General features: G+C 38.6%; 1 protein-coding gene across 4 annotated transcripts in view; it reads left to right on the top strand.

Moving 5' to 3' along the window:
• EXOC6B (exocyst complex component 6B) overlaps window positions 1-17156 on the top strand; it is a 556350-nt gene that overhangs the window by 403871 nt on the left and 135323 nt on the right. For all 4 annotated transcript variants that reach the window (XM_045827528.1, XM_045827527.1, XM_045827529.1 and 1 more), the window contains one exon: window positions 8152-8225. In XM_045827528.1, coding sequence (XP_045683484.1) covers window positions 8152-8225 — 74 coding nt within the window. The remainder of the gene's footprint in view (window positions 1-8151; window positions 8226-17156) is intronic.

The following is a 17156-nucleotide window of genomic DNA, read 5'->3' as shown; positions in this document are numbered from 1 at the left end:
CTGTGCCTTTGAGGTTGGTTTTTGTTTTGTTTTGTTTTTTTGCTTAATTCTTTCACCTTTTACACCCATCCCCACAACCCTCTCCCCTCTGACAGCTGTCAGTCTGCTCTCTATGAGTCTGTTTCTATTTTGTTAGTTTATTTTGTTCATTAGATTCCACATATGAGTGAAATCATATGATACTTGTCTTTCTCTGACTGTTTTTTTTTCACTTAGCATAACGTTCTCCAGGTCCATTCAAATTGTCACAAAAGGTAAGATTTCCTTCTTTTTTTATGGCCAAGTAGTATTCCATTATGTAAATGTATCACAGCTCTCTTATCTACTCATCTGTTGGACACCTGGGCTGCTTTCAAATCTTGGCTATTGTAAATAAAGCTGCAAATGAACACAAGGGTACATATCTTCTTTCAACTTAGTGTTTCAGATTTCTTTGATATTACCAGCAGTGGAATCACTGGGTCATGAGCCAGTTCCATTTTGAAGTTTCTGAGGACATTCCATCCTGCTTTCCACAGTGACTGCACCAGTCTGCATTCCCACCAGCAGTGTATGAGTGTTCTGTTTTCTTCACATCCTCGTCTGCACTTGTTGTTTGTTGATTAATTGATGATAGCCATTCTGACAGTGTGAGGTGGTATCTCAGTGTAGTTTTACCATATTTTGCCATGCATAATGCACACCCACATTTTGGTGTGCATTATACATGGCAAAATCTGGTAATTTGCATTCCTCTGGTGATTAGTGACATTGAGCATCTTTTCATATATGTATTGGCCATCTGCATGTCCTCTTTGGAGAAGTGTCTGTTCAGGTCCTTTGTCCATTTTTTAATTGGATTTTTTTTTTGGTGTTGACTTGTTCTTTATAAATTTTGGATATTAACCCCTTATGAGATGTATGATTGGTGAATATGGAATCCATTTGGTGGCTTGACCTTTCACTTTCTTTTGGCTTCCTTTGCTGCACAAAAACTTTTTAGTTTTAACCACAAGGATGTAAATGGCCTATTCTTGTAAACTTATAAGACACTGAAGAAAGAAACTAAAGAAGGTACAAATATGTGAAAGCCTATACCATGTTCATGGATAGAAATAATTACTATCATTAATATGTCCATACTACCCAAAGCAACCTATAGATTCAATGCAATTCCTATGAAGATACTGATGTGTTTCACAGAAGTAGAACAAATACTCTAAAAATTAAATGGAACCACAAAAGACTGCGAATAGCCACAGTGATCTTGAGAAAGAAGAACAAGTTGGAGGAATTATGCTACCTGATATCAAACTATACCACAAACCCATAGTAATCAAAACAGTCTGATACTGGCATCAAAATAGACACATAGATCAATGGAACAGAATAGAGAGCCCAGAAATAAACCCACACCTTTATGATTAATTAATATTTGACAAAGAAGGCAAAAACATTCAATGGGTTAGAGATAGTTTATTCAATGAATGGTGTTGGGAATGTTGGAAAGATATGTGCGAAAGAAATGAAACTAGACCCTTCTTACACCACACACAAGAATTCTTAAGGTGGATTGAAGACTTAAATGTTACACTCAACACCATAAAAATCCTAGAAGAAAACAAGGCAGTAAAATCTCGAATATGTCTCATGGCAGTATTTTTTTTCTGATATATCACCTCGGGCAAGGTAAACAAAAAAAATTAAATATTTCTTACACAAAGAGCAGCACTTTATTTCTACAAGGGCATCCAGTGCCCCCTAGACTTCGTGAAACAGTAGGGACTTATATCATCTCTTTCTTTAAATCTTGAACAGAATTGTTTTCTAGTTTTTTTCACTAGATTAACTAATTTCATTGAACTGTTTTACTGATTATTCTTATATGTTAAGCAAGGCACAGAAATTAGCTTCTCCCATTTTCTATGTTAATTCCTCATTAGATGGCTTCCCACTCCAGGTGAAGTGCGCCGTCACTGACACCAGTCACTGCAAGTGCCTGGACCCTCATTTCCTATGCGAACAAGGTGCAGGCGAGTGGTGATGGTTGGCCTGTTAGCAGCAGCATGAAAGTTTCTTCATGCTTGAGGCCATTTCCTAGTTCATAGGGGATTGATTCCTTATTAATGAAAAAGCCATGTGTACCTATCTTAGTTTTCAGTTGTCTTCCAAAGCAACAGGAGCTTGGAGAATTGAACTTAGAGAATTAAACTTTAAAAATTATTTATAAGTCTGGAGTACTGGTTTGGCATTTGCTCTCATACTTTATTACTATGGGTTTTCATCAGATTTCTTTCACAGAAACTTTGAGAGTAAGTACAGGTTAGCCTGTACTGTCCTCTGCTCTTCTTCATGTGGAAGATCTAGTGAGTTACATGTAAAAAGCAAAGAATAGTTTACATCACAGAGTCATACCCTAGACAAATAAAGGTGGCTCTTCTTTATGATCACATATCCAAACAAGCACACTTGCACAAAGTGTGTCGTCAGTTGAATCTCCAAGGAGTTTTTCCCTCCCACAACCTCTCCCCACCCCATCCCACCTCTTCTCTTGTCTCCTTGGTATCTCGCACCTTAATTCCTACTTCCTTATGTTCTGGCTAACCTTTCTCTGACCATCAGAGCCTTGAGTGCATTCCCTGTGGAATCCATCAACTCCTCTCTGTAATTATCTTAGCAGAGCCACTGTGAAGTGATGCAAGAAGGCTTTAGCTTCCCCAGAGCCACACTTTGTAGTCCAGCACACTCCTTATCTGTTGCTCCAGGGAGCCAGATACCAGGAAACCATTATGTTAATACAGCAACAGCAGCTCTTATTTTTTCAATCCCTCAAAAACCACATGTGACCTGACATGATCTTAAGATATAAACAAGTACCCAACATACTTTGGGCTCCCAGGTACTGAGTTTTCTTTCTCGCCTGACTTTTTGGCCAAGACCAAATCCCTGATCCATTCACCAAGGGATGGGGATGCGGTCATGCCCACCATCTGCCCTGGAAGTTTACTGGGAGCAGTCCCTGATGTTATTCAGGGACCTCTGGTTAAAACTTTATATACTTTTCAACTTTCATTTGAACATATGTTTTCTCCCAACAGTTTTATTTTACCTATTTGCTAAGTATTGTACTAGTTTTGTTTTTCTGAAATAAATTTTACTTTGTTGTTCATCTTCCTTTGAAAATTACTCTTGTTCTGTGGACAATTTGCAGAGATTCAGAAGAACTAGTTTTATATTTTGTTTCTCACAACTTGCTTTTGATAAACTACATAATGTCCTATCTACTTATACAGATTACAGACTAAGGCAGTCATTTTGACTTCTCAAAGCCCCTTATAACTGACTTAACCATTTTTTTCTAATTAGGGTTCTGTGTTCTTTATAAAATGTATATTTTGTTTTCTTTGGCCAAATGTGAATATGCCTGATAATTTTGAATTAAAAAATTTATTTTCTTCCCCATCTAAGTGATACAGTTAGTAATTTTAAGATCAGCCTTCAAGAAGTCTAGAAAGCATTTTGAAATTAGTGGAATCCCTCCTCTGTTTTCTCTCTCATGCTAATTTTATTTCATTGTAATATGAAGATTATTAGAAATGTAAACTACAGGATACTTTTGAGAAATTAGTATTGTTTTCAGAAATGATTGTCACACATCATAGGTTTAACAGTAGTGAGAATGTGAGGGAATGTTGGATATGTGGTTAAGTAAAATGCTTCTTGGTGTGATTTTCTTTTCCCACCTAAACCTTCATTAACAATATGCCTTCTTTCCTGTAACTTTTACACCTCCTTTTTATTTTTTAAAATGAAAACCTTCATTAACTTCAATGACTTGGCAATTTACCCTTTAAAATATTTTTCACATTTGCAAATTGATACCATCTTTGACTCTGGGAATCTATCTCTTGACTGGACGAGGGCGGGGAAGAGCTGCTGAGGAGAGGCAAGCTCTCTGTAGTATGGTTCAGTGCCGGTCAGTTACCTTGCTGGTCAGGGGCTTTGCTAACCTCAACAAGCTTTCCAGTATGAAGCTTTCTTGCCGGCCTCACTGGAACCTTGTCTCAGTGCCCAAGTAACACCAGATGGTCAAAGGGAAGGTTTGCTTCTGTGCTAACAAGCACCCTGATTTCCTTGTGATACTCAGGCCATTCTGCAGAATTCCCGGCCATGGAAGCTTCTGTGTAGGCTTAGGCCATTTAGAGACTGAAAACCTACTACAGATCTTGGGATCCAGAGACAAGTCCAGAAAGGGGCTCCTGCACTGTGCCCTACATATCCATTGGTCCCACTTGGCCACATGTGCATACATATTCCCCATTCTGTGGTGTCAAAAGAAGGAAGATTTTCATTCGTGACTCTAAAGAGAGGCTTGTGTGTACATATAATCAGTTTTTAGAAGCATCAGTGTACCACAGCGGATCTCCCAATCTTCTTGTCCCCTCCCATGTGTAGTTTTCCTCCTTTCTATCAGGCAGCATCTGGGAATTCGGGTGTGTAAGTCAATCTCTGTTGCTTCTAATGATAAATCTTGAACAAGTTATATCTCTAGGCACTGGAAAAAGTACTACTAAATCAGCACCAATAAATTATTTGGGGTATGTGTGTATATGCATGCCTGTGTTCTTCTGTTTCCTTTTCTATTATTATAAAACTGGTCTGGAATCATTTTTAAAATTTATAAAATGTAAAAAAGAATAAAGCCCTCTTACAATCTTCCTCTCAGTGACAGTCTCAGTTAATATTGTGAAATGAGTGCTTACTGTCCTGTTTTCTATGCATTTTATATTTTATGTGGTTGAAATTAGACTATATACAAATTTTTGTGTTTTTTAAAAATATTCACACTTTCTTATGCTATTAATAGTTTTGATATATCTAAAAAATGACTCTAGGACAACGACATGCTTTTAAAAGTACACTGAGTCACAAATTGCATATCAACTTTATGCTTCTATTGAATTTTTAAAATAATACCAATGAAAATTACTGTGCTGTGCCGAGTACACTGGTAATTAGGCATATTAACCTCCTTTCAAGTGAAGCACTTAAGCATTTGCCGATAATAAATTTGCAGTGCCAGCTCAGAACCGAATGGTAGCTGAACTTCTAATGTTTTGTCTTGGATATACAACCGTTTTTTAACCTCTGGTTACCAACCCTCTGAGAAGTCAATGAAAGCTATGAATCTTCTTCCCAGAGAAATGCATATTCACACTAAGAACTGATTGTAATGATAATGAGTTATGATATGCCAGGCACACTGCCAACTGCATTACCTGTGTCATTTCATACAGTCCTCAGAGCAGCACCATAAGGGATGCACTGTTAGCCTTATTTTTGAGATGAAGACATTGATGCTTTAAGGAAATTAATTTTCCCATGGCCAAGGAGCTAGTCACCGGGGCTCAAACTCTGATTTTTATGACTCCAGAGCCCAGCCCCTAAATCATTGTGCACCTAATTTTAGGGAAATTATAAATTCCTAAAGCCTACTTATTAATATTCATGTTAAGGACACCCTACCTATTTCAATGTAAGGATTTTTATTGGCAGTGAGGTGTTTGTGTGATTAATGAATGTTGCTATTTTTCTAGCTTATTTAATATATAAGTATTTGTTGAACATTTACTATTTTGAATACTCATTAGGTTCCATGATATGGCCCTTATCCTTGAGGAGGTCACTGTCTTCATGGGACAACAGTGGTTATGTGTATCAGACAATGAGAAAAATAACAATATGAAGTTGAATACACTATAGTTAGATATTTCCATAGGCAGTACATTAAAATCAATCTCTTTATGTTGTCATACCTTGATGCAGTTGTCACTCTTTGACTCTCTGATTTATAAAAGGGAAGTCAAATCTAAAAGGCCACTGTGTCCTCTGGGAAGCTGGAAGATTCAGTGTGTCATAAAAATGAGGTCTATAAAGTGAGACTCTGAGAACTAAGGGTGTACTACATCCAGAATCCTGAGTGGTTTCATCAGCATCATCTGTGAGCCCCAGGTAGCATGCCCAATACGGAGATTCAAGAATGTTTAAGCCAGCTCTCAAAGCATGTATCACAGGTAATTCTTTGGAGTGGCAAATGGTAGGCAGTAGAACACCTTACTAGTTGTTGCATTTGACTCAAGTAGGGTTCCTGCTGACAGAGAGGACTGCAATGCTTCAAATCATGCTGTAGAGCCTTGAGTCATGCAGGAGGAGTAGTGGTGATTTCCTGACCGTGGATGAAACCATGTTGCGTGGGAAGCTTGTTTAAGTGGACCACCTGACAATCAAGGCTGTCAGAGTAGCTGTGGCTATAATTCAAAGAGCTGCTCTCTATAGGAGCATGTAATGGGAAATTTGTATATGTGACCTGCGCAGCTGCTGTATGCAAGGTTATCATAGATAATGGCTATTATAAAATATGAAGGGTGGATTATGTCAAACTTTTTACTAATAGGGTCCTTATCAACTCTTTGTACAGTTTTATAATTTTACTTCTTTAAAACTTTAATCATTTGGCCTATCTATATAGTAGAATTAATTTAAAAATAGCATTGGAATTTTCTTTTCAAAGCAAATATAAACCTAGTTATGCTAATCACAGTATATAGTTTGTCTCCATTTATGAGTCATTTTTATTTGAAATGTCTAAAATAAGATTCTTTTATGACATTTGTACTATATTTTAATCAGCTTAATAAATTGTTTTAGATTTTATTGTACACACTGTTTTTGTAATCCCTGCAACTAAACTTGTTAGCATTACTTTTAAAGTGAGGCAAGGATTTTGTGAAAACCTGTATGTCTATGAAATCCCTAGATGGAAAATATTTTTAAAGAACATAAATTTTTATCATTGTTCACAGATCATTTGAATCTATCCAGCTAGTTGAACTAATTTTCCAGACAAATATTCAAAAATCTTGATGGATTTTATTTAATTTCAAAAGAAAAATATGAGACCAACTCCATAATTTCTTAAATTCATTCCTGGGGAAAAATATAATTGAAAGGGAAACATTCCTTTTCATGTTTCCTTTGAGCAGATCCTTGAGTTTTTGAGGTAAATAGTAGATTGATGTTAAATGTCCATCACACTTTGGATTCACAGAAAGAATTCAAGACGTAGCAACTGTCCACCTTTGAATTGTCTGTGTGTGTGTTTGCATGTGTGCGCCTGTGTATGGGGCTTACACTGGACTGATTTCATAATAAGTAGGCTTAGGGACAATAAAATTTGACATTCTTAACTGTTACTAGCATTTGTCCCTATAGCCCTGTGCAGTTATCTTCCTGTAACGATGCAGAAGCCGAAGTCGTAAACTGAGCATGTCCCCAAGGCACTGCCATACATTGTGAATAGCATTCACGGGGTCTGGTGTCTTTGACCTAGGACTAAATTGGAGAAGAGGGAAGAGAAAAAGAAGTTTTGAAAGTGGAATAGAAGTCAAGAAGAAAAAATATGCTAGAAAGACGGACATGTGCAAATGTTCCCTAAGTTTTTGAAAAAGGATTTATTTAGATGGGCCTTTTCATATGTGCAAATGTTCCTTTGCTCAAGAGCCAAACCTTGTATCAGGAGCCTCTGTTGCTGGTGTGTGCAAGTGTGTGTGTGTGTGTGTGTGTGTGTGTGTGTGTGTGTGTGAGCAATAACACACTCATGAGATAATACAAATAATCAGTGAGGGAATAATTAATGATGTGGCAGGGAATATTTTTTGATAAATGCTTGGGGAATGAGGTGACAGGCGTGAAATTGGAAAATTCCTTCAGCGATCTAAAATATAAATAGCTTTCGGAACTGAAAAGAGTTTCACAGCTGAAGATTTTATTGTGTTGAGAGGAAAAACTTTTTTCTCTCCCCCACTCCCTCCTCCTTTGCAAGTTGTTTGTCCATTCACAAAACAAATACTCTGAAGCCCAGCGCGGCTCATGGGAATAAATTTCAGGTCGAATTAGTACAGTTTCCTTGCTGTCAGGATGCTGGAATTAATGGTGTTTTGATGACACAAATTTTGAAGGGCAAACAAAGAAGCTGAAGGGAGAGAGACATGACTCCTTAGAAGCTTGGTCCTCCTCTCCCCCAGCCTCTCTTGTCTTCCCTGTCATCCGTCTGCCAATCTCCCTGTCCATGGTTAGTTAAAGGCGCTTTTTATCCTCTTTTCTTTCCCACAGAGTTTGCCAGATCCGGCCCGGTGCCTGGGTTCCAGGAGGACACGCTGCAGTTGGCCTTCATCGACTTGAGACAAGTAAGTCTTTGTGTTTTTGTTTTTTGTTTTTCTTTTAAGATGTGTGACTGAAGACCATCAGGTCTTAAGGAAAAGGGGAGGGAAGGGGGATTGGCGTTGGCGATTCACACTGGAGACCTAAGGGTTTTTCTCTGTGTTTGAGGCCACCTCTTTTATTTAGCTATCTGGGATCCTTAGCTATGGTGGAGTTAAAGGTTTTGTGGGTAGAAGGGAAGGCAGGAGGTGGGAGGAGGGACCCAAAGAGTAGAGGGACTCAAGTGACCCTCAAGTGATGTGACCCATTGTGCTATAGTTGGCTTCTGCAGACACAGCAAAAAGATAACTCGGCAAACCAATGCTAAGCAGGTGCACTGATGCAGAGACTGCCTGCCTAGAGAACTTTTGTTTGCAAATAATGAGGGCAGCAGCATTTAAGGAAAATGAAATGTTTTACATTCTGGATTGTTGGTTTGCCGTGTTGACTTGTTTCTGTTGCCTGAAGTCTTCCCGTCTCCTTCTTCGTGGAATGTGGTCAGCCATGAGTGACTAAGTGGTCATTTTAGAAGATGATTAGCAAAGGCCCTGACCACCCATGCTAACCTGACAGACAACCCTGTTTAAGTAATGTGATGAAAGCCCATCCCGAGCCATACCTGAGCTTTGCAAGCCCATCAGATAGAATGAGTTGTTCCGTAGGGCTGTTGCCCGCGGGTTGGAGTGGTGGGTGGGCCTTGGTGGTTTGGGTACAGAGGAACAGGATGGGTGGGGGCCTGAGGAGGGAGAGAGTTAACTGGGCTCTGTCATCTCTTCACTCTGAAGATGGATGGGGTTGGATAGAAAGTGTGAATGAAGCAAGAATCAATGACTGATGCTTCTCTCCTATTAAAACAATCTTTTTTTTGGTCTGTTTTAAAAAAGGGGGCTGGCTTTGTTTCTCCTGCCATAATGATTCAGTGCCTCTTGTTTTCAGAGCTGACATAGTTTGCATTCTGAAAACTTTTAGATGCCCAGGGTATTTCTTAAAGTTGTATCAGTAGTCTCCTTACCACTGTGACTCGATTCATGCTGGAACAGCTTTTAACCCATAATGGATGGCTTGAGCTACCCCTGAATCCGTGTGATGGGTGGTGTAATCTGTCATCTGATGACAATTCTGGAAAGCCCTGTTAAGCAGAAAACAGAATATTGTGTCTCTATAGATCCGCCAAAGTTTGAGGATTCACGCCGCGTCCCAGAAACGTGTGTCAACTTAATATTTGGGGGCCAAGGTGGGGGTTTTCTTACACATAAAGGCTTTCTCAGCATGGTCGTGAATGGAGCTCAGTAGCTCTCTACACTTAAGGGTTTCCACCTGTGGATTCAGCCGCTCAACTGAGACATTCAGGTTTTAACCCCTTGGCTGATGTAAGACTGAAAGTTTGGGACTTTGCTTTAGGGTTTTGTGGAGTGGATCTGTTGGACTTTTCCCCCTTTATGTTCTCAGAAACTTCTGAGCCAATTGGCTTTCTTGGAAAGCAGAAACTGAATTTCATTGGAGAAACACATTTGAGGAAAAAAAATTTCCCCTTCTCACTATTCATGAGAAGGCAGTGTGGTCATTCTCTCCAGTTTGTGGTTTGGGTCCCTATGGAAAGCAACCAGTGTTCGCAGAAAATGTTAACTAAGGGAATAAGTTAGAAAGCACAGCCAAAATAAGGTGAATCTGAGCCGGGGATGCATGCTCCAGCGCTCGTGTGCTCTCAGTGAGCCCCGTTGTTTATGCTTAAGTTCCTGTGCTCTGTCACATCGTGTTCTCCAGGTCCTTGTATGATGTTTTAACAGTAGAACCCAAAACTGCAAAATTTTGCTAATAATGAAAGAGTATGTCTCTTCTTATTGAATCTGTCACCTAATTTCTATTAACATCAGTCTCTATTAAAGCAGCTTAAATTTTTTAACAGATCATTTGAAAAACTTTACCAGCTCTCAAGCTGTAGCTCATTATTAGGAGGTCTCGGGGAGGTTGAATTACTGTGAGAAAAATTATCCTTCCACTTCCTATCCCAAAAATGTTGATCTCCTTGCAGTTATCTTAGCCATTCTCATAATTTATTGCAAGTGAGCATCTTTTTAAAAGGAGACTTCTTTTTTTTTTTTTGAACTATAGAGATGTTCAAACTATAAATAGAAAGCCTGGGAGTATGTTTCCAAAGGAAGTACCTAGACTTCAAATGAGGCATGATTAAGCATTCTTGAATATGTGTCCTTTGCATGTGCTCTTCGGAATCCTAAAATAGAGTTAAAGAATTCAGAGGCTTGAGGCTAGTCTTAAAAATCCCACAGTATAACCTTTGGCCTGATCCTTGAATTCCTGTATAGCACCCCAGACTGTGCTTGAATTTGTTCCTTGAAGACAACTCACTGGTTCAAAGCGGCAAGGTCCACCTTAGGACCATCTGACTGTGAGAAAGATATTTCTTAAGTTGGCTAAAAACTGTCTCAGTTAACTTGGACTCTATATTTTTATTAATACACCCCAATTTGGGGGATGGGTTTTTAATCCTGATTTGTAGAACTTCCTATCTTATAATAATTGAGTCTTTCAAATGTAGCATTGTCACCTATTCCTCATCTAGTCCTATGTGGCTGATTTTATGGACCAGAATTGGGGACTTTACTCTCTTTGGACTATGTTTTTCTTTTAAACACACTAACAACACAGATTTTTATCAATTTTATTTATTTAGGCTATCTAAATCTTTTATGTTCTGATTTAGTTATCCACTTCATTAACTAAATTTTATGTCCTTTATAAGTTAAAGCTAACAATAAACAGGAATGACTGATGTCAAAAGGAAGAAGCTAAAGTTAAGTTGTGGGTTGCACACTCATGCAAGAAGGGGATTTGTCCCCAGTTCAGTGAAGCAAGGATGTTCTTTTACTGTCATCGAGTGTATTTACCTCCTTGGTTTATGAGTACATTCATCCTGAGCATGCTTTCATGTTCTTTTGCTTTAGAGTGTTGCAGATACTATCAACTGGATGATAATTTTTAAAATATTCAAAACATGGCATGTGTGATGAAATCATCTCTTTATAGGCTGTAATAGCAGGGTGTCATTTAAAAGCTATAGAATTTCATTAGGGAGCAAATTAGATGTGGATAGCAAAACTACTCATCCTTTCTCTTTTGTCCTGTCTATTCTGATTTTCCTGCTTCTTAAGGAAAAAAGTGATGTGATATTTTGAATGTACAAGCTTTCATGATATTGTACATGCATAGCACTTGAAAGTTATAGTAAATTTACATACATATCTCATTTGTCAGATTTCTGGGGTTAGAATACCTGGTGTTAATAATAATAATGTGAATTAGACAATAAACATCAAAATCTCCTTTTTTTTTCACTTTGTACTTTCTATATTTCCAAATTTATAAAAGTCGTATTGTAGTACAACTTCACATTCATGTACTAAACATATGTGCATATTTCTATCACAATCCAAATTTGGGTTAATACTAAATATTGAGAAGGACAACCTAAGGGTTCACTTATGAACTACCTTGGAGTGACATGTACACTCCAAGTACTTGTACTTGCTGGACTAAAATAATGGGGAATTGCAATACAAGGCCAGTTGTAAATTCTCAGGAGTTACTTGATTTTTTAATAGTGCTTTGGTTTGTATTTTTCTAGTTGTTAAACATTCAATAGATAATGCTGATGAACACCAGAGCTTGAAGTTTAGTTAATTTTTACTTCAATTCATCAAATTCTGAGTGTCTACGATGAACAAGCACAAGCTAGGTTCGTGGAAATACACAAAGAGGATGCAGCCTCTGCTCTCCAGGAGCAAAGAGGTGGTTAGCAAATACTTGACTCTAACATAAGACACACTGTGAAAGTATGACATTCGCAGAATGAAGCCATTAGGTATGTTTCAATGATTTCTGCAGCTTTTGCTAAAAAACCACATCACTCCAAAATGTATTAGCTTAAAATAAGATCCATTTATTTAGCTTAACTTTTTACAGATTGGCAATTTGCACTAGGTTCAGCTGAGCTCACTCAGGTTTTGAGGTCAGTTTGCTAGATGAGCTAGGGGCTGCCCGGTCTAGTATGCTGTGGCTAGGCCACCTCTTCTCTGCTCCGTGTGATCTCTCATCCGGGGCAGCCTAGACCAGGCATATTTACCTGGCGTCTTGTCAGCATTCCAAGAGAGCAAGAGGACATGTGCCTTGAGGCCTCCACTTGGAACAAGCAAACCCTCTACGCTGTTGGCTACAGCTAGTTACAAGACTGGCCCAAATTCAAGGAATGGGGAAACAGTTTCCAACTTAACACTCTAGTTGGGATATAAGACTTTTAAGTAAATAATGCAAAATAAACAGCGCAAGTCAGGAGCAAGATTGTATGCATAGGTACCAAAAGAGGCCATGAAATAGAGAGGTTTTTTGTAGAACTGAGCAATTATAAAATATTTCATGGAAAAGGTGAAGAGTTAAACAGAAAGTTAGATGTTGATGGGCAGAAGTTATTTCAAGTATAGAGAATAGCTAGTTTTAAGTTTTGTTTAAAACCGTGTGTGTTTTTTTCAACAACCAGTTTGAATTGAACATACAAATAAGATATACATATGTTGTTGAAAATAAGCTGTGTAGTGCTTACCTGACTGTAAAGGAAAATTATGCTTTCAGTAGAATGTTTGGGAAATACAGAAAGGTTCAAACATTAGAAGAAGTATTTTCTTCAATTTCTTTACTTGTATATAAGTTTATAAAAAGTCAGGTTCATACTGTGTATATAATGTTTTAAACCTGATTTTTATTTATATAGCATTATTAAACTGGGAGAGTTCCAATGATCTTAATTTTAAAAATATTTATAATGTAAATATTTTTATAATATTAGTCCCAAACATTCACATGTTTCATGATAAAAAAAATATAAAAGGATGAAAGTCTCATTCCTGGCCAACATTTTTCTTCCTAGAGCAGCTGTTCTTGTTAACTTTTTGTGTATATTTAGAAATATTTATACATATTAAAGTAATTACAAATATATGTTCTTTGTTTTTTCCTTTAGCAGTGTGGCTCAGAAAGATTTCAGTGTCAAAAAGCCAGGCCTCCGCATTCTTTTTCAGCACCGCATAATATTCCAACCTGAAATTTTCATGATTTTCTTAAGTGATCCCTACTGCCTGACAGCTGGCTGTTCCCAGAGCTTTTTTTCCTACTCTGCTGTTACAAATGACATTTCTAAGAGACACCTTGCATACACACACTTATTTTTATCTGTAAGCATGCCAATCATAAATCCCTGGAATAGAACTGCTGGGCCAGAGCACGTTCATTTGTCATTTTATAACTATTGTTAAAATATCCAGCCCAAGTCTTTGCTCCAAAAAGTGTACAAAAATGGGTGGCAGACATTTAAAATAGTTGTTCATTATGTTATTACCTAATTCATGACTTGTGTTTTCTATCCTTTTGCACCAGAACTGCTGGCCTGAGCTGAGTGCAGTGTCATCCGCAGCCCCATCAGCCCACACTGCCTCCCCACCTCTCCATCTCATACATGGTTTTCTTAGCCCAGTTTTTTGTTAAGTCTGCTCTGTTTCTCTGGCTTCAGTTTCTCTCTTTCCACACCAATTCCTTTCCTCTTTGAGATCATCTTCTGATTTTGTATCAGTCACATGGTCTGTGATCATCTTCCTGTATACTTCACTGTTTCAGGTATAATACCAGCAATGTCACTGTTTCCTCTGACATCAAACCTGAGTTTACAGATCTTACCTCACTCTCAGGGAGGAAGACATGTATGTGGTCACTGGATCCTCAGGGGGTGTCTGCCTGAAGGCCCACAGAGGGGCTCGTGGTGCGTGGGGCGCCCAGCAGCCCTTCCTCCATGACTTTGTGTGTGTGATTTAACCAGGATCTAGGCTATCTTTCTTCCTTTAAGAATTAGGCTAATTAGTTTAAACCACCATTTCTTAATTTCTCTTTTTTATTCTTATTTTTACTGTTCAGCTTCCTCATGGGCCTCTTTTTTTATCTTATACTTTTCCTCATCAAATGCTGCTTATTGCAGGCTGCCCTGAGAAAGTTCACATTTTTGTTATTCATGTTCATTGTAAGGGACTCTCAACTTCCCCAGAAAAATTACTTGTGTTATTTGGATACTTATTTAATTTATAGCTGTTCATCTTCCATGTTTGACCAATAGGAAAAGGTTTGAGTATGTTCTTTTCTTCAGTGAAGTAACCTTTTCTGTTCTTGGTCCCAACTGTTAAATTACTTCCGGCATACGTAAGTTTTATAAAGCTGAATGAACTTGACTGTGGCATTGCCTCAGACCTCCTGAATGGAAATTGTTGGCAACAACTCTTATAGCAAAGCTATCCCAAGATATCTACGGCTTTTTTTAGATTGAGCTGGTTACATTCCCTCTAGGCCAGCTATTCCCCAATTTCTAAACCATCAGTCTAAAGTAAACACAGTGCATTTCCACTGCAGGCACTTAACCTCCCTTAAAAACAAGCATAGGACCTCAGAGAAATAATTGTATACTTTTTTGGAAATGTTGAACAAATTCTGATATAAAATTATTACCTTCAGTTTGTGAACAACAGGTAGGGAAACCTGAAAATAACTTAAGAACCCAATTATATAAAACTGTCTCTCCTATTTTCCATCTTATCTTTATCCTACTCAATAAAATTTTGGTTTTTGAATCAAATTGGCTTCCCTTCTCTCTGCCCTCCCCAAGTCTAATGAAGAATATTTCCACTAAGAGGAGTGTTCCCTCTTTGCTTGTCTGCTCTTGGCTCTTGTGGCAAGATCTTAACTTTGCCTAGTAATTGCTTATATTTTAAACTCAGTAGAGCACCCTACTATATATTATATAAATCAAAAATAAGTTTTCGATACAAATCAAAAACTTATTTTGTCTGATATACCAACATGTCAACATAATATATAGCCAGTAGAATTTCTTTTTAATGTTTCACTCTGGCCATCTAATCAACCCCCAACAAGGAGGCCAGTGTCGGGGTGAGACAGTGCCACACCTTGAGAGGCCTCAGGTGTCAGTCTTCATCACAAACATTTAGCTGTATTTAACAGGAAGAAAGCTATCTCCCACTTGTACTTCCTAATACTTGTTTGTAACCTGCCGGTGTAATTTGGAGGGTTTTTTTTTGGGGGGGGGTGGAGGGCCTATATTTTTCCCCCATATTAACAGAGCTGCTACCAACAGAGTCATGGTGGAAAAGACCGGAGGGGCGGGGAAGGGGTAGTGTGGGCAGGTGGTCGTGCGGGATAGCCTCGGTGGAGGAAGACAGAGTGGCATACAGACCCTGTAGCAGTAAAGTGTATGGATCAGTGGGGCTGTCAGGAGACGTACTCTCCACTTGCTCAACTGAAGTATTTTGTCGACCTTCAGATTGTGTTTGATCTTGAATATCCTGTAATCCTAGAGTCATCTGCACCAGAATCAGAAATCAGTTTGACAACTCACGGAGTTGGAAGATGCCATTCCTGTGACTAATGTGGGTGGAGGAGTTAGAAAACACGTCATCTTGGGAAAGGTTATCTGTATCACCCATACAGTAGCATGTCTGTGTGGACAGCATGTATATGTGGGTAGATGTCCTTCTGTCACATCCCAAAGGCATTTGGTGATTAGAAGAGGATGTAGTAAGTAATATAGAACACCCACACAAATCTTTTTTGCTGTACAGAGCCACTAAAGGTTTCTGCAGACCACAGTCGGTGTCTTCACATAGGCACAGAAAGCATTTGGCTAAAACATAGACCTCCCTGACTGGAAAACCTTCCTTTGCTGTTCAGCACTCTGCCTCGCACTGTTGCAGGGGGTGTCGTGGTGTAGTGGGCTCAGTGCAGTGACCAGAACCTGGTCCCTGCCCAAGAGAAGCTTACAGTCTTGTGTAGTTTGCCCTTGCTTATAACAGGCCTTTTAAACATTCTATTCTTCCTAAAAATCTCTCTTGAGGTGGCCTTGGATCTTCGAGGGGATGCCACTTTATTTAGATTTTGAGTTTTTGTATTGATGCTGCATTGTTCAGTTTTAGGGACAGCTGCCTAGTTTTCTGGAAAGATCCCCAGGAAGACAAATCTGCTGTACACTGATACACGGGCTTTCAGAAAAGAGCTTTTAGCTATGGTTTGGCATCCTGACATAAATAACATGGTCAACTTGAAATACTTTAAGAAGTGGTCTTTTGGTTTTTGAAAGCAAGGTTTTCTGGTTGAACTGACAAAATTGTTTTGCCCAAGTTGTTTTGACAGAAACCCATAACCTTCAGAGTGATACTTCTAACCCCCAAACAAGCTCTGACATCAAATGATTCCTAATCCGAAGGAGGGGAGAGTTAACACCTTTGTGTCTGATTCAATTAAAAATATATAACATACTTGAAAGTAGACTCCACTGAGCTAGACCTTTAACCCCATGTAAGCCAAGGCTGGCCAGCAAACACAAGGATGGGGCACAGTTCATATACAGTCTTCAGCTACTGGGGTGCTGCCGCAGCCGCTCAGACCAGATGTACCTCCTTACCTTGCTCGGGACATTAGTGTCTAGAGCCATCATGGAAAATTTATAGACAGAATCAGTAATAAGTAACACATTCTGGGATTTACAGAATGGAGAAGAGTCTGTTCTTGAACCGCTGAGACTCTGTCTCACCTCATGAACTAGGAAGGAGGGAAGTTAAAAAATTCTGCCTCAGAGCTCTTTTTTTTAATTTAACACAGAAGCTTTTTTTTTTCTCCAGACCAACATCTCATGAAATAATATCCAAGCAGAGCTCAACTCTTCTAGAGAGTCTGTAAGGTGTCATTTTAAGTGCTAGGTATTGACCCCGGTATTTAATGGGCCAAATGACATCATAGCGAATGGGGAAAGTTGGTTTCTATTCATTATCTTCTCACTGTGGAAATCATTTTAC

Source organism: Phyllostomus hastatus, unplaced genomic scaffold, assembly GCF_019186645.2.
Source record: "Phyllostomus hastatus isolate PE091 unplaced genomic scaffold, TTU_PhHast_1.1 phas_scaffold_78, whole genome shotgun sequence".
NCBI classification, from domain to species: Eukaryota; Metazoa; Chordata; class Mammalia; order Chiroptera; family Phyllostomidae; genus Phyllostomus; species Phyllostomus hastatus.
Note: the sequence above shows the minus strand (reverse complement) of the source record. Positions and strands in the feature narration are given on the sequence as shown.